A 26,032-nucleotide genomic window follows, 5' to 3' on the forward strand; every position below is an offset into this window, starting at 1 on the left:
TTTATACTTTCTTCCGTTTAGTTTTTTTTTGGGTTCCAAATAATTTATTAACAAACTTATTTAAAAGATCTTCATATTTATTAGGCACATGGATTCTGTTCCATATGTATTTATTGTTGAAATGTATAATTTAAAGTTATGTTACTTAATAGATAACCTTTCAATCAAGTTCAAATCTCGTACTACGCTTTCAGATCAGATTACTCTCAGAATTCGACAGGGGAATCCTTATTACAACACAATTCAAATAACATTTCTTAATCTTTATCAAGAAACTATGAAATTAAAATCTGACATTACCTTGAGACGACCCAATGTAAACAGAGTCCTATCAGTGTTGTTGAATATAGTGTTGTGATAAAAGAGGTTAAAGAATCGGTTCGATGGTAGTTTGTTTTTTAAACACACGAGCCAATCATTCTACAAAGTTAAACAGTTAAGTTTTTCAAAAATGTATTTTTCTCTTAGGACAATATTTAATTTGGTTGTTTGTGTTTTTACAGACAACCAAATTAAATATCGCCCTAAGAGAAAAATACATTGGTGTTGTTTGTAAAAACACAAACAAAGAAATATTGGCCAGGAGAGTTCAATGTGAAAATGAGAGATAAATAGCGGAAATTTATAGATACACAAATATTTTCAAAGAACTAATATTAAGAAGAAATAAGGAATGTTAAACATATTAACGAATGCTAAGAGATTCTGTGTTAAAAACTAGAAAGGGTAAGTATAATATTTAATTAAAAAAAATACATTAAAAATCCAAAAGGATTATGATAAAGTTCAGAGCGTTTTCGGCCTAGTTACAGTGGCGGCTTTTGGGGGTAGGCAGGATAGGCCGGGCCTACCCAATAATTTTAAGAGCTTTAAAATTGAAAAACATATATTCAAAAATTATGTTAATGCATGTAAATAACTTTTAAATGTACTAAATCACTCAATACATTAGCGTCCGTTAAAACAACTATGTTATTATATTACCACAGAAAGCATCGAATCTTATTCAGGCATTTTAAATATCATCAATAGGCCCGATCGGAACTGGCCGACCCAGCTCACATAAGATCCCCGTACAAAAAGCGTTTGAAGTTAAGCAGCTTGCCGGCCAACGATTTATATTGTCGTGTTTATGCTTGCTGTTTAGGCACCAGACGATCGGGCCTACGACGACCATCGTTGTCACTTGTAACGTAATTATCGAATTATAATATAAATTTTCTTTTGAATTATGATAAAAAAATATGTAACATAATCTATAATTGTAACATATTTTTAAACAAACAACACAATTGCAAACAAGTGCACGGTTGCCCAAATAAATTTAAAAAAAATCGTAAAATTCGAAGAAAACAAAATCACATTTGCGTGATTTCTATATCGCCTGATTGTATGCAACTTATAATATATGTGAGATTGTTTTATAACTGATACATAAAAATGAGTTTTTATGACGCTTTACCAGGTTGCAGTAATAGTAATGTTGATAGTGAGCGTTTGGACATTGTTGTTTCACTATTGGAATCGCCATTATCTAGAAGAACTGAAAGTGATAGAAAAAAAATTATTATGAATAAAAGCCCTACTCCAACATTGTGTATTGACCAAAAAGATGGAAAAACGTGCGTATTTTTAATTGCTCTTGGTATGAGGTCTACAAATGGTTGTCTGGAAGTATTACGAAACAGACTATATTGTTGGCCGTGTTTGTTATGTTCTAATAAGAAATGTGTATAGAATTGTGAAGAATACTTTGATTTAAAAAATATGTCTGCCTCCTTAAAAAAATATTCCAGTTGCAAGGAAAATTTAAGTAATTTCCTGTCCTTTAAGGATGTACAGAAGAGGCCGTTTTCTGTTCGCGATTTAGATGAAAAATCAAAAATCGCAAAAATTAGATACAACGTAGAAGTTAAAATGAACAGAGAAATCATTAAAAAATTAGTTAGGGGGTGTCATGACCCCGTGACCCCTCCCTCTGGATCCGTCACTGATTACACATAGCTATATGTAATTTGCTGGCTTGGCCTACCCAAAATTTTACCACACCAGCCGCCACTGCCTAGTTAGTTAATCTTCAGTGAACGTTTAGAGTATGTACATACTTGCCTAACTAATCGCAGTAATTGGATAACTAACCGAAAACCATATGTCCCTACTCGAAATAAAATTCTTACACCCGCACGTACAAACGAGAGTTTGCCAACTAACTTGAGATGTCAGAAATAATAATTTATTTATTACAAATTTAATTTTTTTTATCAAAAAAGTTCTGAAACTGTTTTCTTTTGGTATGTCTATTGTAAATATTATATTTGTATGGGATTAAGACGCAGTTGATTGTAACGATAATTACATTTTTAACTACGATTGACGTTTGAGCAAATCCATCAACAGAATGCACCAGACTCTGGTTGCCAATACTAAAAGATGTAGTCAGCAACAAGAAGATACCCACATTAAAGGATTAATCGAAAGTCTAGGACACATGGTCTACAATATTGTACACAATACAATATAATACGCAAACGTATAATACACAAACACATAGAACAATCAGAATTTGATATCATCGTAAGGGTAAAATAACCATCCCAGAATTTTCACCTGAAAGCATGGCTATTTGCTACAAAATCGAGGTCAAAGCAAGTAACGTAAGTAACGTCTTTGTTAGCTAAGTAACAACAAGCAATAAACAACTGAAACACAATAAAGGACAATTAATAATAACAAATTGAGTGAGCATCTATAACATTAATTGAGAGTGAGATTGACAAACCAAGTATTGTATTGGGACATTAGTGCCATTGGGTGTCACCAATCTGATGGAAACTGCACTAAATAGTCAGTAAGCTGTTAGTATTGGGTTTATTAGAGAAAAATTGTGTTAGTTGATATAATAAATTGAAAACTTTGACATCTTTATCTGAAACACGTTGGGCTTGTCGTGCTAAGGCAGTTGCTCTAGTCAAAAATCAGCTTGAAGCAATTATCAAAGCCATTGAAGAGGCAGTTGATGACGCAACTGATGCCTCTGCTAGAGCTAACGGTAAAGAAATACTACACAAATAAAATCCTTTGGTTTTATTATGTGTTTGGAAATAATGCATCCAATTCCGCAAATGGTTGTCAAAATTAGCAAATTACTTAAATCGCTAAACATAAACATTTATTAAGCTATAGAAGAAGTTTCAAACTTAGCGCTTGCTTTGAAAGAATTAAGGGTCGGACCATCTATATTTGATAATATTTATTATAAAGTAAAATATACTTGTGATAGGCTTCAAATTGGCATTCCTACTGCCAATAATATAATCTATAATGATATCGTAGACCAATGATATCAATAAACTGATATCGTAACTATGAAAATAATAATCCATAATTTTATATTTACAACCGCCATCGTTTTCAAAAAAATATTCGTTCAAAATCTTCATATTGCCTTCTATCTGTCAAATTTTTAAAATGTGACATATGTGGTTCAAAATTGTTGGTGACCGTAACATTGAATTACATGGCATTGAATTTGAGTGTGCGCATCATGATTATCATATAAAAGAGGCTGTACATTGTAGTGAAGCGGAATTAATCAGAATGAAGAGGAACGAAACGGAATGAAAATTCGAAGGAATTCCGCAGCAGCTTTTTAGACTATTGATTATGTTCTTTAGAAAGGAACTACAATGCTAGATAACGGTTATAGTTATAGGCATTGCTCTATAGAAAAAAACTGTTATCCTTTCTCTTTAAAAGGACATTTGGTAGAAGTCTTTAGGATTCACAGCATCCGAGATACGATTTTTCAAATTTGGCCACTCACACCATTTTTGGGCCATGTTCCTTATTTTTTTCGCAACTATAACTCTTTTCTGCATAGTTTTAGATATATATACAATAGTACATTAGATCGAAATAAAAAATAATTACCTTAAACATGGTCTACCGCAGAAGACTCTAGCCTAATTTTAAGCAAGATACGGTTCTTCAAAGTTTTCTACTTTTAACGATTTTTTCTATTTTACGACAAAATGAAAAAATTGAGTATGAAAGCTATACGCTACATCTTTAAAAGCCATTTTAATTTTTGTTGCTAGGACACCCTGCTTTTTCACACCCAGTGCAGGACTTCATTCTGCAGCTAATACACATTTTTGTTCAACGTTATCTCCGCTACATTTCTTGTTTAAAACATTTTTTTCTACGGTATACATATTCTTGGTAAATCAACGTTTTCCGTTTCCTTCCTTCGAGGGGCAGTTTTAAGGGAAAGCCTGGGAGTAGGAGTGGCAAACTTTTTGCATATGTTTTGGGTGTCAAAATTGACATTCTCAACAAAATTCAGATTGTTCGTATGATTTTTAGAGCTATATCCCACTAGGACACCACGGTAGCGCAACCAGTGGCAAAACCACTCAGAACACATGTAATCATTAGGAGCATATCTCACTTGGTGTCGGTTTGGTTCCTCCATCAGTAAGGTGGAGTCATTAGCCGCGTAGCGTTCGTGTATTACACTGGTGTTTCCTCCGCTCTGGTTGCGCCATCAGTAATGTAATATTTATGTACATAATTATTATACAACGCATCACTCACTGGCACACCAGTTGTTGTTAGTCAGCGCTAGTGCAAGAACGTTTTAGTTGCGAAATTGTGTTTTTATCATAATATCATGAGTTTTGATACTGAGAGATTTATCACAGAAATTGAGTGCAGATCTTCACTTTAGGATACTTCATCAAATGATTACTCTAACCGAGATCTAAAAAAGAAATGTTGAAAGTAACTAATCTATTTGGTGGAGAAAAAATGGCTTCTGGAGAAAAGAGAGAGTTGGGTAAGTTTTCACTAATTTTTATTAGATAAACATAGGTAATTAATTCATTTATGTACATTAATGAATACTTCTATTCTGCCAAGAAAGTACATTTTCGGTAACAAAATAGTTTGCAAATTCATCGCGAGTTGATTGTGCTGTTCGTCCTCCCGATTCAAATTCTTGTTTAGTTCCATGCCATCTTCGAAGCCTGTAATTTCTAGGGTTTCATCATATGAATATCCATCGCGAATACGTACGAAGTTATGCAACTGACAAAAAGTCTTAACAATGCTTTTGCAAGATCTATGTGCATATTCAACGGCCTATGAAATACCCTCCACTTACTGGATAAAATACCAAAGGTACATTCTATGTATCGTCGAGCTCTCGATAACCTATAATTAAATATTTTTTTAGTGTGACTGAGATTATTTCCTCCACACGGTCGCATGATATGTGTATCTAGTCCAAATGCCTCATCACCTACAAACACATATGGAAATGGATAGTTTATTAGATTTAGGGATTTTTAACGATTGATTTACGAGTTCATTATAAAATGAAGTGTCCTTAAACACGGATGAGTCGCTGCTTTTCCAGTATGCACCGATATCGACATAAAGTTGTAATTTGCATCACATATAGCAAGCAACACAAGAAAAAACTAATTTTTGTAATTACAATACAATTTAATTACTCTTATATGCTTTCCATAAATTGCGCCAATACAATGAGGAAAGTTGGAGGGTATTTCGAATCCTGATGCTAATTCTTTCCATTATTCTTCATTAGTAGGCAATGCTAAGCATGTTGCTAAATTTTTGCATATCGCTGCACATACTTCTCTCACAAATGTTGTAATTATTGTATACCCAAATCGAAAATAGTAATGCAGTTCAATAAATGAACAGCCCCTTCGTAGTTATGTGAAAAAATTAATAAATTTGATTTTAGGATTGCAACTCCAGAAGAGATGGAAAGGTATACGGTCATGTTACGCTCGAGAGATCAAGAGGCAGAAATCCATAAAATCTGGATCCGGGGCTGAACAAAAGAGTGAATACATTTACTTCAAGAAGTTGCAGTTCTTGCAAAGAGAGGTCGCAGTGAGAGACACACGAGATGAAATGGATGGTACTGTAGGAAACAACGGGGAAGATCCAATAGCAGATCGCTCTCAAAAACAAACAGCAAAAAAGAGAAATAGAGATGCAGCAACTGGCGACGACGATCCATTCATCACAGCGTTAAATAAGTCAATTGAGACCAGAGAACGACGCGATAATAATGAAAACGACGAAGACCGATTATTTTCATTGTCCTTGCTAAGTACTCTACTAGATGTAGTACCCCGTGAGAGAAAAATATGTAAAAAATTTAGACTAATGTCTGTATTGCAAGAAGCTGTAGAAGATAAAACATTCAATAGCTACAAACCAAATACACAGTATGCTTACTCAGCGGTCCACTGCTACTACTTCTACGCAAAGTTACATAAACCTTCAATCTCTCCAACCAATATTTTCAGCCACAGACGGTAGCATTTCTGATCATTATCAGTACATGGATCTGTTTTAAAAACTTTAATCTATCTATGTTCAAAGAAATACTGATTTTTTAATAAGATAAGAAAGAAATATTCGTATTTATAGTTATTTTTTTCTAAAATTACAAGATACTCAGCTTAAAGTGACGAATAATTTTTCTTCTGGTGTTACGGATTTTCGTAGAATAGTGTCTTCTTGGGATAAATAATTCTTGTGCAAACTTAGTAATTTGTCGAATGACGCGGTTGACATACGCTCATAGGTAAAAAATTTGGTTGGATATTTTCGCAAATCATCGTACAAGGTTAAAAATACTTCACTTATAAAACGATTAGCACCCAAAACTTCCTCGTTTTCTTTTTTTTTTTTTCAGCATTCTTCGTCGCACATATAAGTGCAGTGCTATCTCTTCAACGTCCTTATTGCAAATGAATCAAGTGTCTCTGTCTCTTGGTTTTGGGTGCCTAATTGGTTGCTCGGTTTGGTTACTGCGGTAACCATGGTGTCGCCACTGGTTGCGCAACCATGGTGTCCTAGTGAGATATAGCTCTAGATGTTCAGTGGCCAGTGGCATTTACGTCTCTGACGACTGCAACTGGAGTATTCTTTCCTTCTACATTTAGGTATATACATACAAATCGTTGCAAGTATCGCAATTTGACGAACCATATCTTGGTAACATTAGCCCTAGAACCTTCTACTATAAACCATTTTAAAGGTAATTGATTTGTCTTTTCATTAAATGTACTGCATATCCCTAAAATTGCGTAGAAAAAATTATAGAACAATATTTGCGAAAAAATAGGGAAAATGGCCAAAAAATGGTGTGAGTGGCGAACTTTGAAAAATGGTATCTGGGATACGGGATACTGTAAATTCTAAATACTTTTACTAAGCGTCATTTTAAAGAGGAAGGATAAAAGTTTTTTTTTGTACAGCAATACCTATACCTATAACCCCGTAGAAAAAATTTATGGGGCGAAAAACAAAATCGTGTGTGTTCCTGTTTTTTGCTTTAATTTTTGAATATATTTTTGTCAAAAAAAAAAAATTTTTGACTTTAGAAGGTGGCATTTCGATAAGAAATTGAATTTTGAACAACTTTTCTGTTAATGTATATGTACGAAAACTGCATAGAATTCATTTAAACGCACTCTTTCTCAAAAACGCACCATTTTAAATGGTAGCACTCCGCGGTTTTTTTATATTTGAGGATCCATTGACTATATGAAATAATAAAACCCCTTTAACGTTGTAGCTCCTTTTAGCCCTATTTTTTGAACATAATCAATAGCCTATTTATTTGTATAATATGAATAATTTTTTACCAAAAGTAGAATCACACCTTTAGCACTTATCGTACACAAAAGTACATGTTCGGCGGCCTTTCTGCGAAATCACGCAATTCGTTAGTTTTTTAAGTTTTTTCCGTTTACCTGCATTAAGTTTTGTTGCGTTTTATTTGTATTTTCTTTTAATTTTTGATTTTAGTCAATATACTACTTACTACTTGACTCTATTTAACAGGGGAATAAGCAAAACCATTCCAGGAGGAGTTTGAGGAATCGGGGAAAAATTCGATGTTGGTAATCGAAGCAATTCCGTTTCGTTCCGATCCATTCCGGGTTATTCCGACACGCGGTAGTGTTCGGACGTCGGACTGTAATTACAGCTATTTCAATTTAGTGTAACTTTACGAGAGCTAGGAAAAACTAGTTTAAAAAACAAACTTTTGATATCAAATTGTAATTGTAATACTATAATGACTTGTTATAATCATTATATTGTGTTTGTTTTGTATAAAACTTAAGACGTCGCTGGTTAAGTGATATTAGAATAATAATGGTGAAAAAAATGCAATACTTTGACTGTAAATAAAAGTAGCGAAAATAGCAAATATTTGTAAATGGATATGTAAAATAAAATGTTGTAATTCAAATAATAATTGGCAGTTTAATAACTTATTGTCAATTCTATATGAGATTCACTTACCTTTTGTCCGTGGTTGGGCCCCGCTCGGAGTGTAAGGGTAAAACGGGATGCACACTCGATGCTGGTTTGCTTGCGTTCCCGACGAGAATTTGTTGCAGAGTGGTCGATCATACGAAAAAAGGCACGTATGTACGCAAATCCACTAGGTTGGTTCTTCTTCTTCTGTTTTTAGAAAACAGAACAGAACTTCTGGTTCTCCGTGAATAGCAGTAAATTAAGTTTAAAATGACATTTTAAACTTTCTACACAAAGGACGGGTACGTTTCCTTAAGGACTCTGGAAGTGTTTGGGTTGAGAAATGTTTTCCAAAACCATGTTGTTTTTCAGACAAGTGAATTCTCAGAACTTGACAATAAGTAATCAGCCAATTTGAGTTCGAGAATTTAAAAGATGTGGAACTAAAGCCATATTATAATAAGCTAATATATTATGATTAAAATAAAAAATTTAAAACTAAATAAGGTCATATTCTGAATAATAAAAATAAAATATTTAAATCAGTCTTGACACTTTTCCAAACAGTGTTTTATATTGTTTTTCCCATTTTTCGGGCTCTATGGAGTGTATGGCTATTTGTTCTGTTTTGTTGAATCTAATGTTTTTTTATAAACCTCCAGGATTCTCTTGATTTGCGGCCGCCAATGTACGTATCTAATTCCTGACATTTTCTCTCCCAGCTTTGATTTTTTGTCTCTATTATCGTGGATTTAAATTTATTTGCCATTTCTCTATATTCTCTTTTGTGTTCTTGATCCTTTGTTCTCAGCCATCTGTGATATAATTTTTGCTTTTGTTCTTTAATTTCCTGTAGTTCCTTATTCCACCAATTATTTGTCTTTCTGAGTTTGTTTACTCTTATACCTAATGCTTCTTTGGCCGCTTGAGTATTCTATGTAAATCTTCTGTTGTTTTATGTTTGAATTCCTGTGGTAGTTGTTGCTCCAATCTTTTTTTATATAATTATCTAGTACTATCGTTATCTAAACTTGTTAGATTGTACTGCAGTTGTTCAACTTATACTGAGTGATTTTCATTTAGATTTTTATTTTGTTGGTGTTTACCATTTCCGCTTAGAGGTAGTATCATTTCGGCTTTTACTAGATGGTGGTCACTTCCACATTCGGCTCCTCGAAACACTCTTACGTCATGCACTTTTATTAAAGATTTTTGTTTCATTATTAGGTAATCAATTACTGATCTTAAGTTTCTTATAGGCTAAGTCCATGTATTTCCTTTTGTTTGAAATACCAATTCATGATCCTTAGTGAGTTGTGTCTACACATTTCTATTTATTAAGTTATTGCCATTGTCGTTTGTAGTGTTTTCTCCATATGGTCCTATTGTTTTTTCGTTTATTCTTCTACCAGTTCTAGCATTGAGGTCACCTAGTATAATAGTTTCCCTTGTTTGATCTATTTGAGAAATAGTTTCATCTAGGACTTCATAGTATTTTGTTTTTTCTTCTAGGCGTGCATCATCATTCGGACCGTATGTGCCTATTATTGTTATTTTTGATCCTTTCAGGTTGAGGTTGATCTTTATGATTCTTTCGTTTATTGCTTGCCAGTTCGATATATTCTTTTTGTATTTCTTCAATATAAGTATTGCTACTCCTCTTTTGGCAACTCCCGTGTGTATATGTATATATCTATCAAGATTTTGGGTTTTTTGTCCTTTTTTCTTTGTTTCTGGGAGTACAGCGAAGTCCATTTTGTGTTTTTTCACTTCTTCGATAACATCTTCGATTTTATTTCTAATTCCTTGTGTATTCCATGTACCACAAATCAGTGTCCGTTTTCTTCGCCATAGTCGTTGTCCTTTAGTTCCATCCATATCCCGAGGCTTGGTTTCGGTATTTTTAGCATTACCATTTTTTCCAAGAATGAGTTGCTGGCCCATTGCTAAACCCCCTTGCTAGGAGGACCAGAATTTTCTGTCGGGGTTTATTCCCTTAGCCGATAAATAACCCACCACGCTGGCAGACGGGTTGGCGAGTGGGGGTGGGAGTCATATTTCAAATGCCTCATATTTGTTGCCAAAACTTAAAATCGAAATTTCATGTTTTATATTTTGAAAATTAGTCTTTAGCAATGGAAATTTCACTACGACCAGTCAATGAAAGTGATAAGTTTTATTGATCTCACGAGAATCGTAAAAAATGGTAAAAATCACGCAACGATTATTTATTGAACAGATTTATAGAAACTGACTTCATTTGCGGCAAAATAAATCAATTGTAAACAAAAACTGCACTCTTCACCTTTAAAACGAATTTTCACTTTTGTCGGTAGGACATTCTGGTCAAAAGATATCGAATTTTACCGTCGAGTTGATACAAATTTTATTAAATATTGATTTCGCGCGTGTAACTGACATTCAAATGTGCCCGTCGCGTCTAGCGTTATTTCTGAGAGAATGGTTCATTCTACACAAAAAGTGCAAATAAATTTTTTTTGTTTAAAATTATCTCAGCTACAGATTTTTGGTAAATCAATGTTTTTTCGTTTTTACCACCCCCCCCCCTACGAGGGGAGTTTAGGGGTGTAAGTAAGAGGATAAAAGTGGTAAACTTTTTTGCATCTTTTTTGGTATCTCAAAATTGATATTCCCGACAAAATTCAGCTTGTTCGTATGATTTTTAGGGGTCAAATCTCTGACGAATGGACTATTATGTAAAATTTAAAAAATGAAACTTTTACCTTGTATAATTTTTTTTGTAGGAGCAGTATCTCTCAAGTTAATATCGAGAGTCTCGAGAAAATATGGGGACAAAACGATACAAGGTGTCTGCTTTTCTACAGATTCCACCTGGACTATCCATTCAGGAAAAAGGTTACAATATTATTGCAATTAAAATTTGATATCGAAATCGCATATTTTTAAACTAATTGTTTGTATCCTCTGTAAAGTTATAGTAAATAAAGTTAGCAGATTAACATGATAAGCTGGCAAAATGCTTTTAAAAATGTCCGTTCTTTCCCATTCTGGCCCGCGTCGGTGCCATGTTAATGCGCGGTCTGCTTTAAGAGGGCGAAACGCTAAACTAAGCAAAATATAGTACAATATGATACTGTAAAACTTAAAGACTAAACTTACTTGCATTTATTGCATAATCTTCCAAAACTGTATTAGTTTCTACTTGTAAAATCGGTAATGGTTTCACAGCAACAAACCTTACTGATAAACGCCTTGAAGGCTTTGAACTTGTTACCCGTGAAGATTTGCCAGGGGTGACTGTTTTTCCTAAACAAAAAAACAAAATATAGCTATTAGAGGATGAAAAACGTAACCTAAAACAATACAGTAAAAATAAAAAAATTTAAATCGCCGGAGTTAGAGGAGTTAGCATGTATTTGGTTGTTACACCGTAGATTCATAGCAAGGCAAAGACGACAAAGAAGATGATGGGTCCACCCTTTAATTAATGATAGATTAACCATGGGTTCTTTTGTGACTCTGTACTCCAAATTGAGAAAACACCCTCAAAAGTTTTTTAACTATTTCCGAATGAGTATATGAATGAGTAAAACAATGCTTATCACCATGTGAAAATACAGTAATGGATGGGATTTCACCCGAAGAAAAACTCGTTTAAGGTATTTATTTATATTAACTTTTTATATAATCAAGTTTCTTTAAACCTATCTTTTAAGAGGAAATGTTGTGGCATTTGTGAGTAGTTATTGTGTCTTAAATATTTAATCATGAGTGAAAATTATAAAGAGACTGTTTCACTTTCTTCAAGGGGACGACGAAAAAATAAAATAAAGATAGGTTTTAGTTGTTAATATCTTTTCCCCTCAAGAACTTTCCTTCTATTTGTTAAATAGTTGTACCTTAAGACATGAAGATGCATAGCAAATTATAGTATGCGAAACCGGTCGTTGGTGGTAGAATAAATTGATTGTAAGTCCTATTCTTTTTTCTTTTAACCTATTTGAAAATTTAAAATATAATTGGAAGAAAACCATTAAGTCTACGTTGTGTAATAGTGCAGTAGATAAAACTCCGCTCTTGTATTCATCATATTCCATGTCCCATTCGTCATCTTCTCTTTTGCAATTAATCGATGAATAATTCCGTATTAAAATTTTCAACTTCCATTGTAGACAGATCACTTTTCAACACGGTACAGCGACGTCAACAGGGCAAAAGCGCGCCCTTGATTGTGAACGTGTGTACGATTACATACCTTTCCTAGTAACTAGAAACGCGCTACAAACGCGGAGTTTAAAGTATATTCTACGAGCGCCACGTTTTGACGACGTTAGTTCTAAACGCGCGCTTGCATGTGGACGATACCATTTGTTCCTTGGTACTTAGAACGCGTCCTTTTAACATATTATACTAACAAAAACATTGGTGCAATGCTAATACTGCGGTGGGGAACACTAAGGGGAAACCTCAACCGGTCTGTGATTAATTTTATTCCCAAATTCTCTTTTTACAATTTAAGGCCTGCTCAGTTGATATCAACATAATACAGTCCTAGTCCTACGCTCCAATTGCTGATAATAATGAAAACGAAATAAAAATTATATGTAAATATAAATAAATAATGAAATACGATGCTCAAGCGATATGGGGGTTCTAATGGGTCTCAAAAGCTTATCCTACTCAAACGACAACCCCACCTTCACGTTGGCGAACCCTATTATCATAAACGAGGTTCTGACGACCGAGTATCAGCGGAATAACTGTAACAACTGACATTAAGGAAACGTAATTCGTTTAAGAGTCAGTGATGCCAACGCATCTTTCTGAGGAATGTTGATTGAACTGAGTGGCCCGCACCGCTTAACCTCGATTGGAACAGTCAACATTAGACATTCTTCTATCCTACCGACCCGTCTGACCAGCGTGGTCGGATCTCTAGAAAACAAAAATGTCGATTTTAACACAGATAAGGAAGATAGCCCGAGTAGGTAGCAATTTTATCAATCTCACACCGAAGCAACGGTATGTCTGCCCCAATTATTCAGAAGAACAAATAAACAACTCAACAAAACTGGGACATAATGGGACTCATCATCATCAGCAGGGACGCCTCCTCAAGAATTTCTCTCCAGTCGTCCCTATCCATCGTCTTCCTCCGCCAAGCACGTATTCCCATATTTCTCATGTCTTCATCGATGTTATCACGAAAACTTGTTCTGGGTCTTCCTCTTCTTCTCTGGCCAATGGGTCTATGAGGAGCGTTTTTCTAGCTGGATCATTTTGTTCCATCCGCATTACAATCCCTATGCACCTCAGACGTCGTATCTTAATAAGTTTTACGATATCTGGTTTCTGGTATATTCTATAAAGTTCGAAGTTGTATCGTCTTCTCCACACTCCATTGTCATTCACTGCTCCATAGATTCGCCTTAGTACTTTTCTTTCGAAACATATGTTAGGACTGGGCGTATTATTGTTTTGTAGAGTTTTATTTTTGTATTTCTCGATATAATTGTGGATTTAAGGAGTAGATTGAGCCCAAAATAGCATCTGTTAGTCGTGCAAATTCTGTGGTAGTATTATTTTCAGTGTTAAGGAGCGCTCCCAGGTGTACAAATTCGTTCACTGCTTCGATGACGTTGTTTTCTATAACAAGTGGTCGTAGGATTTGTTGTTGCATTCTTATTTTCTTATATGTACTTAGTTTTGTTGTTGCTTATTATTAAATCCATTTTTGTAGCTGATTCTTCAAATGATACATACGCCTCTCGTACAGCGTTTTCCGTTCTCCCAACAATATTGATATCATCAGCATAGGCAACAATTTGCACTGATTTATTATATATTAAACCAATAGTTGTGATATGTGACTTACGCATTACTTTTTCCAGGTACATAAACAGTATAAAGTAGAAAGGGTGTCCCTGGTGCAGCCCGTTATTTGTTTTAAAAGGTTCAGACAGTTCCCCCTAAATTCATACTCTACATTCAACTTTTTCAAGAGTTAGTTTTATTGGGACCAACATAATGGGGCTATCAGAAGTTGACAGGAGGGAAGATGGGTATATGGATTTAAATTCAATCAGTAAACTCTACTATAAAGGCAAGGAAGACTTTACATACCGTGGACTAAGTTTCTTAATCAATAAGAAGAGGAAATCACAAATCAAATAATTAATACCATCTCAGATAGGGTTACATACTTACTTGATCTTAAAACTAAATTCGCAAACCAGAATTTAGTGCAAGTTAATGCTCCAACTGGAAAAGCAACTAATGATGAAATAGATGCTTTTACGAAGACCTTAAAGAAGCTATAGACGAGAACAAAGAACCTAAAATCTTAAAAAAACAACACAGATAGATGCCTTCAAAGTAAAAACAAATGGAGAAGAGTTCCGAAAGATTTTAGCGGGTAAGTTCGAATCAAATCCTCCATATAATCAGGACCAAATTGACGAAGTTAACAAAAACGTAAATAAAAACTTTCTCTAAGCCGAACTACAGGTCGCAAAAAAAACAAGAACTAAGGAAGACAAAATAAGCAACGAAACTAAGCAAATAACGAAGGAAAGAAGACAACTACTAGCGGAAAATAATGGCAATTAGAAAAGAATTAAAATGTGATATCAAAAAATGGAACTAAAACTTAATAGAGCAATTCATAGAAAAAACAGGCTTAAAATGTCTCTAGTCCAATACTGGGTGTTCAGAAAATGATCAAATTAAAGACACCAATAACAAGAAAGAGACAAATATAAAATAACAAAGATGGTTAAACACATCTACAACCTTGTAGAGCTCGCCAAGCCAGCCTAATGAATCAACAAAAAGACAAAAAAAAAATAAAAAACGTTGGATCACTACAAAAAAAAATAAAAAACGTTGGAAGTACTACCAAATATAGATAGATTTGAAATAGAAAGAGTTTTAAAATAGCTAAAAAATAATAACGCTTCAGGACATGACCATATAATTGCGGAGCTTTTAACTCTGCACAAAAATGTGATCTAAAGAATCACAGACCTCTATCGCTGCTCAGTCAAGTGTACAAACTGTTATTATTATTACATAATAAAAGAATTATTAACAACCAGTTGACTTACAACAATGGATAATTACCAACCAGTAGAGCAGGCTGGCTTCCGCAAAGAATGGCTTTCAGAAAGAGGATCGATGGACTGATAACTAAATAAAATTTCCAGGCTTGAAGTAGATGAATACAGCAAAAAAACAATAAAGAAATTGGAGGAAGTTTATGCCCAATATTGGGTGAATAAAGTGGACATAGGAGGACATAAAGGAAAAGCAACTGAATATGAGATGTATGTTTAGAATTAGTAGAATATATTTAACTATCACATGAGTTTATAAAAAACCTTAAAGAATAAAGAAAAAAAGGAATGGCAAATTTAGATTACTTCAACTGATATGCTGAACATTGGCATTCTGGAATTTTAATGGAATGTGGATATTAAAAAATAACTCATTCAATCAATTATGGCTAAAGTGGGTAATGAATTAAAAATAACTTACTAGTAAATGAAGATGATTGGTCATCTTTGGCAGGTCTTGAGAATAATGTACTTCTTTTATATAAGGACAAAGATCTCCTCCAACTTTTTCCGGCTTTCAGTACTACAGATTTGGGTGATTTATAACTTTTTGGCGCCTTGAAGTAATTTGAATCTACATATGAACTATTTACAAGATCTGAGCTCACAGACAAACTTTCACTTTTTTCTTGAGGAACATTTGTTGTACTTCTATTTGTGTTTGCTTTATTAATCTCAGATTGATTTTCACTTACTAAAGTATTACTTTTGGATCTTGAGGCATCTAGTTTTACAGACTCATTTTCATTTTCTCTCTTAGACTTCCTGTGTTTACTAGAAGATCTATTTTTGGTACTTAAAATATAAGCATCAGACTCCAGGTTCCTTGAACCCTCAATTTCCTTTTCTTTCATATATTCAGAAACAATATTGTTATTTCTTACAGCAACACTTTGCTTTATTTGAGCATCATCAGAAATTTTATTTTGTACTGAAGCCTGAACTTTTAAATTGGATGATTTTTCTTCATCTTCGTGTATTCTTTGAGTTTTTGACTTACTGCTCTTCTTTTTAACATCTGATAATCCTTCTTTAGTTGCTGACTCTTCAGAAATGTTTAAATTAATATTCTCTTTACTCTTGTGTGTTTTATATTTGCTTCTGCTACTTTTATACGAACTAGTTTCAGTTGTACTACTATCGGGTATGTTAATTCCATGTTCAGAAGCATCTAAAATGTTATTAATACTCTTCTTAGGACATATAGGGTTTCTACTTTCATTATTTAATATAATTTCTTCTTCTCCGTTATTAGTGAGAGAATTCAATGAATCTTCAGCTGTTATATGCACTATAATTCTTCTATCATTTTGTGAACTATTACCTGATCTTGATTTTTTAATTCTATTAGGTTGAATTGTTTTATCTGCTTGTACAATTGTTTCACACATAGCATTTCCATCGACATCTATTAAATCATCCTCAGCAGTTATATGCACAAATGAAGATTTTCTTGAAGAACGGCTAATTTTATCAGTAATATTGTACTTGGATGACCTTTTTCTTGAACTGATTTCTCTTGTATACTGCTTTTTAGCTCTTTTACTATCTTTAACAAAAGTTTCTATTATGGAACTTTCTATTATGTCAGAACCATAAGAAGTATTACTTACACAACAAATTTGTTTTTCTGTGAGATTGGTTTTATCACCATAATTGTTAGTATAAAAGGTTTCAAAGTGTTCTCTATTAGATATATTCATAAATATTTTATCAACTTGTAATTCAGAGTAAACTTCAGTTGTATGATTAGTTTCAACAATATCCAAACTTTTTTTGTCTGTGACTAATCTTTCATTGCAAATTGGCATCAGATGGCTGTAATCATTTGCTATAAGTTTGACTACAAGTTTTTTGTTTGAAAAGAGATGTTTAGAAGAAATTTGTTCACATTCTTCATAGCTATGAGCATTACCATTTGGTGACAATATTCTGTTGTCTTCTTCTGTGTATTTGTTAACATTTGTATTATTCATATCTAGAAATTTATCTTGATAATTTTTTTCAAAAATATTTGTTAAAATAACCTTTAATTGTTTTTGATTTAGAGGTAATGTGTTTTGATCATCTTTGAGAATTTGTTCTTGATGATTAAGGTCCAAATTGCTAGCATAGAATGATTCAAATTCCTCTTCTTTAGATTCCAGCACTGGTGAATTTGCCACATTAATTCTTAAATTTTCTGTCTGGTTAAAATCAAGAACTGCATCTTTTGGAGCATTTTGTCTAGAGATATTTTTTAAAACAACCTTCAATTCTTTTTGTATTACAGGGAATTCTTGTTGATCTTCTTTGGAAACAGATTGGTATTGATGATTAAGGCCCAAATTTCTAGAAAAGAATGTTTCAAATTCCTCTTCTTTAGATTCTAGAAGTGGTAAATTTCTCAAATTTATTCTTAAATCTACTGTCTGATTACACTCAAGAGCTTTGTTTTCTAAACAATTCTGTCCAAAGTTGTTTTTTAAAACAACCTTTAATTGATTGGGCATTTGGGGTAATTCTTTTTGACTTTCTTTGCTAACATATTCTTCTTGATGAGTCAGGTCCAAATTATGTACAAAGAAAGATTCAAATTCATCTTCTTTGGATTCTAGTAAGGGTAAATTTGTCAAATTAATTCTTAAATCGTTACACATCTTTTTCTTAATAGCAATTTTGCTGGGTGTTAAATTTAATACTCTAAAGAACTCTTCTGAACTATCTTGTGTCTCACATTTTCTTGTTTCATTCGACATATTTGATCTTAAAACATAGGAGCTTTTATAAGAAATATCAGATTTGTTATATGTATATTTAAAAGACATTTCTGATGAATCATCTTCAGCATAATTAGAAGAACACTCAGTATTTTCTATAACTTTCATATTTTTCTGAAGAAAATCATCAAATGTATCCTCTTGTAACTTTCTTTTTTGTAGTTTTGCTATAGCAGTTCTTAAATGTTTTTTCTCTACTGCATTTTTAATTTGACACTCCTTATCACAGCCAGCATTTTGTATTACATCATAATTGGTAATGATGTTGTCATTACCTGCATATTCAACTTTATTTTTTGATATGTTTAAATGTTGTAAGTTCTCTTTTGATCTAGTTTTTGAATTTGTTTGATAATTTATATTATTAGCAAAAAATTCTTCAAAATCTTCAGAATTTAAGCTTTTCCTTGATAGACTAACAGAAAGCTTGTTTAATTTATTAGTAGTTTGAACTTCAGATAAATCTTCTGTATTATCCATAAGTTGGGAACTTAAATTATGTGAATAAAACTTTTCAAAATTTGTTACTGAATTAGGCACATCTCTAATTGATATATTGGGCAATTTTATATACAACTCTTTATTTTTTTCTTGGTTTTTGTTATCTGATTCTTCATGGGAACCATAATCAAAAAGTGATGAATGTTTTTTATGTGTTGTTGTGTTGAATGTTGTGTTTTTTCTTTTAGTGACAAAATTCACAGTTGATAGCTGAGAAATCAAACTCTCCTGGTTGGGAAAAGATATATGTTGAATTTCGGATTTAGCAAAAGATTCAAAGCTTGTTAAAGCTTTATTTTTTCTGGATATATTTTTATGTCTTTTTCTGAAAGATTTTATAACTTTTCTATGTCTCAGTGTTATAAAACTTGTTCTTCTACCAGGTGAATTAAAATCTTTTGAATTATTTATTTTTGGAGAATATTCTTTCAAGACCTTTGAAGGTGGTGCATATTTAGAATTGTTCTTATCAATAACGAATCTTCTCAGAGGTGTATTTATACTAGTAGGTGCAGGAAATTCATTGTTCCAGCTGTCAATTTGCTGAAACGATTTCTTTAGTAAAGAATTAACTTTTATTGGAGATATTGTGTAATTTTCAATTTGGGCCTTAGAAGGAGCTATGGGAGTACTACAATGTACAAGTTTTTGTTGCAGATTTCTTGCAAAATGATTACTACTATTTTCCATCAAACTTATATTTTTTGGTATTGTTATGTAACTCAATGAAGTATTGGGTTTATTCTTAATGGTCTCAATTTCCAGACTTTCTTCAATCCTTTCTGTTGAAGGTTGATGTAGATGGCTTAACTGAGATTGTTGACTGTTAGAATCATTAGTCAAACACAAATTGGCTTTTTGTCGTCTAGTCTTTGGTGATGATAGAAAAATCTTGTTTTCATTACCAGAATTTGACTTTAAGGAATCATGTATGGTAGGTGATTTTGGTGGACTCTTTTTAGTTTTTAATAATTTGTCAAATGTATCTTCGGTACTTATTTGTAAAGAATCATCTTTTAATAAGGATTCGCAGTTTCTTCTTGTGGGCAATTCTTGAATTTTGAATTTTTGTTTCTTTCTTCCTAATAACCGTTTTGTCATATTTTTTGCAAATAAAACATTAAAAGCATCTATAGAGTTATTAACTAAACTAGTATTTGAATTTACGTACGTTCTAACTTTCTTTGCAGGTGCCATTCTCACAAAATTTTCAATCAAAAGTTTAAAATTAAAATTTTCCAGTAATAGTAAACAAGATTTGTTTATAACTTACATGACAGTCGCTAGTACCACCACACTAAACCCTGAAAAAAAAATTCAAAAACTCACTTGAATCATAATTAAATGATAGGGGCAATTTTTAATTATTTGCTTAATAATTAATTTGTTTTATTTTTTTCGCTTCATAATAACACAGAATTAAAAATATTGACATTTGTAAAAGAAATTTTACAAAAATACATTATTATAAATTCAGAATACACCACTGTATGTATAGTTGCATACTAAGTAGATAATTTATGATTAATTTCTAAAAAAGTATTCATTTTACATTCTAGTATTGAAACAATTTTTGCAAATGGAAAAAAGAATAGAACATCTCACTACATGAAAATCTGCAACCGGTTTTAAAGTTTAAAGTCCAGTTTCTTTGTTGGTATTAAAAATCTTCAGCAGTGTTTTTCATTTCAACAACAATTTTTGTTATTTTTTAGAATATTTTGGCATATTTTAATTGTTTAAAAAACAGTCATAAATAAATTTTTCCAAATAATTACCATTCTTTAAATGTTAAATATTTAATTAAAAATTGCAATTGTTTAACAAAATCATACAAATATTTTTTTCCTAATTAAAATTACCACGCCAGTCATGGACAACTACGAGGATAGACATAAACATATTGTTCGCTCACCGAACGACAGTTCCTTATTCAAATATGTGCACGATTTGATTGGTTAGGGGACTAAATCAGGGACTGGGTGTGGTTACATAGCAAACAATAAAATATTTGTACACAAATATGCTTTCTGACTGTATGAATACATTTATGTATTGGATTCTATACGGTCTTCTTTGAGAAGTAATCATGAACAGTATTGAATGGTATAGCACACGGTATAGCAGCCTGTCGTTTTGATGGGAGAGAGACAGATCGAACTGCTGCTGATCTTGTCGTCAGTACGCGCGGCCGGCATGCTCGGTTTATGTTAATAATTTATAAATTAATTCGGATTAAAATGGCTAATTACTGGCGGTGACGACTAAGCTGGATTTATAGTTTGACGCACTGTAAACGTAGACGCACTAGAAAAAGATCAACATAAAATTTTATGTACTCTCTTATTTTTAAATGAACGTAAACGCATGACGGAACGTAAGTGAAACGCACTGCAACGGAAGAGTTGGCCAACTTTCATCTTTTACAGTGCGTTACTTGCGTCTGGCCAATCAAAAGGAAGAATTTTGTGCTGTCAACCAAAGTGAACTGTCTGGCCCGCCCACCATTTTGTAAAGTTGTTTATCAACATAATCGAATTTTGATTTTGTTGATTATTTGTTACAATGAACGTTAAGAATTTATAAAATAATAGTAATAAATAATAAAAGAATATTATAGTATCATGGTCACCAACTCTAGCCACTGTTTCTACTCATGCGAAAAAATTCCACTCCGTCGATTTATAAATTGAAATAATATTTACAGTCCGTTTGTTACGTCTGCAGTGCGTCTACGTCTACAGTCCGTCAAACTATAAATCCAGCTTACGGTTAATACCACAACTACAGAAATGGTCTGGCCGGGCCGCGTCGGCATGACCGGAGCGGTGGAAGGGAGCATGGCATGATGTCAGAAATCAAAGGTCAAAGTGCAATTAAGCGTCTATATTCTTTGCTTCTACTACCAATATGGTACATACATGCATCGGTCTAATGATTGCAATAGTTACGTCGTATATGGCGGGAAAGTTAAAAAATTTCATGATGAGATTTGTATAGTCAATAATGACAAATGAGAATCATGTTTATCATGATCATATCTATATTTAGTTGGATATCTTAAACAGTAAAGTGTTTCACTAACAGAAGGCCCGGTTAAAAACCTGATTTCTACGACAACATCTATAGATTTTTTCATCTATCATTCGATGGTGACATAACATGTCTGATTCGTTTGAACCATGATACTATGATTAAGAAGATAAGATATTGCGCATAAGTCGTGACGTAATTGGAGACCTGCACGTTCGTAATGTCAGTTTTTTGTATGTGTCAATAAATAATCTTTAATAAATAGTTTGGAGATATCCTTTTGTGTACGATTATTGTAATTATTAAACCTTTTTTTAATATTATTATTTTGCTAATCGAATAATTTCATCACAGAATGTATAAAAATCCCATTTAACTTTAACAAGAATTCAAATTCTGGTCTCCAATGACGGCATGCGCGAACACGACCGATTTTGTGCTACGGGAAGATCCTATCTTGTTATTCATAGTATCATGGTTTGAACTATTAACAGAAGCTGAAACAGCACTTATAAATGCTATTGCAAAAATGAGATTATATCCGACAAATTGTAAACTTTCATAATACCCCCTATTTCGATAGTCTAAGTTCACATAATTCTTCTAACTCTTAATCTAAGTAAATCAGGTCAATCATAAATAATTGCAGATCAATATTACTATTAATTTATTTAAAATTTAGGTATTTTCAATAAATTTAAACACGATGAATACAACTGTCCCTAAGTTAATAAACTAATTTTCAAAATACATTATTTTTAATCATTACCCTTAAAAAAATTTCGCACGCTACTGGTATAAGTTGAAAAAAAAAATGTTGGGGAGCATCGATGAACATCGACAATCGATTATAAAACCTGTGAACACGTGAACAATCGAAATTAGTGGGATCCATCGAAATCGAATCATTAAATTGCATATTATAATTAATTAATAAATATTATACTAATTGTATATACATAATATATAACTTTGTATACACAAAAGTGAATAATCAAATGTAAATAAAAGTATATTAAAATGATTTCAAGCCATTGTATATTCCATACCTACGCCTTAAAAATATGTGGTAGTGGTAATTCACGAATTCAATCTCATTTTACTGTTTTTACGGTTTTTACCACTGTCACTTCGCATGCGTCAAAATTTAATTTATCATGGCACTAATTAAAATTTTTTCAAACATTCTATATAATAAAATATTAAATATCATTGTAATCCAATTGTAAAAAGATTTTATTGAATGATAACAGCAATGTAAGTACTTTCTTTATTTAAAGTTTAATTTATCTATATATCCAAAACACCTTCCATTTTCCATCAATTTGATTAAAGGAGAATAATTACTCATCAAATATAGATATCCTTGAAACTTCATTATGATTTGAAAACAATTCTCACGAATACCTTCTACTGTTTATTTGGTTCATTATTGTTTTAGTTTTTGAAAGTAGTGGTTGCAAGAATCATCGGGTAAGCAAGTTTCTTTTAATAATTAAGTAGTTAATATGTTGCAAAGTATTAACATGTTTTTTACATTGTCTAGAAGAATGACTAGCATACATGCAGGAAATATTCAGGAAATTTACGAAATGCCTCTTTCTGCGATTATAAGACCAATTCCACCTGAATTAGACAACAAGAAAGTAAAATCTTTGATGGAAGCTCTTTCAGATCCAGAGCAAGTTTACAAAGTACCTCCTATTGATGTTTTGTGGATTACTGGACGTGAAGGGGGTAATTACTATTATAGTTTTGGTGGTTGTCATAGATATGCAGCACATAAAAGACTTAATATGGATATGATAAGAGTTAAACTTATAAAATCAAATATTGATAATTTAAGGTATTATTTAGGGTCTAGTACACCTGATCTAAAGTAAAATCTATTGTGATACTTATTAATCTATTGTGAGAGCACTTACTATTGTTTGTGCATATTGTTATAGTCTATCTATATTTTTAATGAATAAAAATGTTAAAACAAGTTCTCTTTGCTTATTTTCCTATAAAACATAAAAATTGTACCTATACCTGTTTTTGAACTGTTAGATCCGTTTTAAACAAATAAATTCCTCTAATTGTAATAAAACTCCTATTCTAAACTCAACTACATGTTTTACTGCATCATCTATGTCCCATTTGCTTCAATTATTTACATATTTAAGCTTTTTCTGTCATATTTTTTTTTAATTTGCTGTTTTGACTGGATAATTTGTTGATGTATATAACTGGATATACATATAAATTATATAAATCTTAAAATAGCTTATTGTCTTTGCATCTGTCTCTACATCTTCTATTCATTTAATCTTCTGCCTTAAGTCTTGGTGTTAACAAGTACTTTGATCAGATTTAAGCATATAAATGCTTTTAATTTCAGTTCAAACTACTTTTATTCCAAAACTACATTTCTACATATTTTACTACTTCATCTACATTAATGTTCTTCAGTTTTTTTAGATATTTCAGCTTCTTCCTTCATTATATTATACATTATGTATACTACAGTTACTACTTATAGGTAACGAAGGACATATCCATTCTATCTGTGGTGCTGTTTGGAATTCAGGAAAATGGCCATCTGATTGGTGTACCTACCTCAATTTATATCCCACTACACAACAAAGGAACTACTACCAGATGTGAAAACTACTGCACACTGTCACTAATAACACATGCTAGTAAAATCTTGTTGCACATCATCAAAAATATATTAAAAACCTATCTACATTACCAAGTACCTCAGGAACAAGCGGGGTTTGTAAAGGGTAAAGGTTCACAGAAAAAATCCTGAACCTGATACAACTCATTGAAAAGTCTATAGAATTTCAAGTACCTATGATTATATGCTTCATTGACTATCAAAAGCCATTTGATTGTGTAAGCTGGATAAATCTGTGGTCCATTTTAATAGAAATGGCCACACCAATACACCTGGTGATACTTATTAAAAATCTGTACCAGTCCAATATAGCAACAGTATGACTAGATCAGAAGTTCTCAAACCAATTCAAGACCAAGAACGTGTGTTGTCACCTGACTTAATCAACATTTTTGTTGAACATGTCATGAGGATGGCTTTAGATGGATGGGCTGGTTGGAAAATCTCCAGTTGAAGATTTGCTGATAAAGCCAAGACAAAAATAATGGTGGTCGATAGATTCCACACTATTCAACTAACTAACATGTTACAGTAATACCAGATAGTGGACAGTTTTGTCTATCTCAGGTTTAGTATAACTAACGATGGTAACTGTGAAGTAGAAGTTCGGAGACATATTGGTATGGCAAAAAATGCGATGAGTCGAATAACTAAAGTTTGGAAAGACAGATCTATCTCTCAAAATATCAAGATGAGACTGGTGAATGCCCTTGTAATCACAATATTTCTATATGGGGCAGAGACTTGGACGCGAGCGCCAAAAAATTGATGCCTTTAAGGTGTGGTGCTGGAGAAGAATGCTGCGCATACCTTGCACAGCTCATAGGACAAACGTTTCCATTCTAAACCAACTCGACATTAAAAGAAGGCTCTCCACAATATGTCTGCCTGAAATTTTTCGGTCAGGTGGTTCGCAGAGGTGTCGAGAGTTTGGAGAGATTAATTGTTTCTGGAAACGTTCCGGGGAGAAGATCAAAAGGACGATCACCAACTAGATGGTCCGACCAAATTAAGAATTTAGCTGGAAACTCATTCTGCGAAGCTCTCAAAGCAGCTGAAGATAGAGACTAATGGAGAAAAATTGTTAGGAATATTAGAAAAAATCACGATCCTCACTAATGGGGAAACTACAAGAGAGATAGAGGTTATGTATACATATATATTATATTTGAATATACAAAGGATTCCGTCAATATACCTTATTGCCTTTCTACCATATTTATTTTCGCATTTTAAATATCTATCTTATCATGCTTTAATTAAGTACTAACATACCTGTTCAACAGGATATATGAAGCCTATTTAGTCATTCCCAAGAAAAGCAAAGCAAAAAAAGTGTAAGGACCTTGAAGCAATGTGCTTAATGGATCATGCTGCCAAAATGTCCATGCATATTATTTATGGCCGAATATATAACAAATAGAAGGCGATATAATTTCGAATTGTACGAGACCTATAAAGAAATGGTTAATGATAGAGATGTAATATCTTTCACAAAAATAGGTAGGTTTAGATGGGTTCGATATGTGTTGAGATCAAATGAAAATTACCCAGCCAGACAAACCCTATTAGCGGCACTAGTAGGAAATAATAGGAGTAGAGGTAGACAGGGATGATGTGGACGAAGATGCGAGGAAAATCTGCGTAGCAAACTGGTCACTGTT

General features: G+C 32.7%; 2 protein-coding genes across 4 annotated transcripts in view; one reads left to right on the top strand and one right to left on the bottom strand.

Moving 5' to 3' along the window:
* The window catches only part of Haspin (haspin), a 68,807-nt gene extending 48,856 nt beyond the window's left edge, over positions 1 to 19,951 (bottom strand). Inside the window, exons 1-2 of the mRNA XM_072523821.1 lie at positions 15,832 to 19,951; positions 11,455 to 11,601 (exon numbers count right to left, since the gene is read on the bottom strand). Of these exons, the coding sequence (XP_072379922.1) occupies positions 11,455 to 11,601; positions 15,832 to 19,867 (4,183 nt within the window). The 5' untranslated portion in view covers positions 19,868 to 19,951. The remainder of the gene's footprint in view (positions 1 to 11,454; positions 11,602 to 15,831) is intronic.
* LOC140435113 (sulfiredoxin-1-like) lies at positions 379 to 23,685 on the top strand. 3 transcript variants are annotated; one of them, XM_072523823.1, is made up of 3 exons: positions 379 to 726; positions 4,730 to 4,837; positions 5,774 to 6,486. In XM_072523823.1, the coding sequence occupies exons 2-3, from the start codon at positions 4,774 to 4,776 to the stop codon at positions 6,358 to 6,360; spliced, it is 651 nt and encodes a 216-aa protein (XP_072379924.1). In that variant the 5' UTR covers positions 379 to 726; positions 4,730 to 4,773; the 3' UTR covers positions 6,361 to 6,486. The 3 variants fall into 3 exon arrangements, with proteins under 3 accessions (XP_072379924.1, XP_072379926.1, XP_072379925.1); XM_072523825.1 differs by lacking the exons at positions 4,730 to 4,837; positions 5,774 to 6,486 and adding exons at positions 23,145 to 23,176; positions 23,250 to 23,685 and having other exon boundaries at positions 464 to 726; XM_072523824.1 differs by lacking the exons at positions 379 to 726; positions 4,730 to 4,837; positions 5,774 to 6,486 and adding exons at positions 22,804 to 22,960; positions 23,145 to 23,176; positions 23,250 to 23,685.
* Positions 23,686 to 26,032: the final 2,347 nt, after the last annotated feature.

This window comes from Diabrotica undecimpunctata, chromosome 2, assembly GCF_040954645.1.
Source record: "Diabrotica undecimpunctata isolate CICGRU chromosome 2, icDiaUnde3, whole genome shotgun sequence".
NCBI lineage: Eukaryota > Metazoa > Arthropoda > Insecta > Coleoptera > Chrysomelidae > Diabrotica > Diabrotica undecimpunctata.

What these genes read in the sequence shown, in the direction of transcription:
- LOC140435113 (XM_072523823.1), top strand. Translation starts at nt 4,774, where the DNA reads ATGTTGAAAGTAACTAATCTATTTGGTGGAGAAAAAATGGCTTCTGGA. An exon ending in TGGAGAAAAGAGAGAGTTGG is followed by an intron (nt 4,838 to 5,773) that starts GTAAGTTTTCAC and finishes ATTTGATTTTAG; the next exon opens with GATTGCAACTCCAGAAGAGA.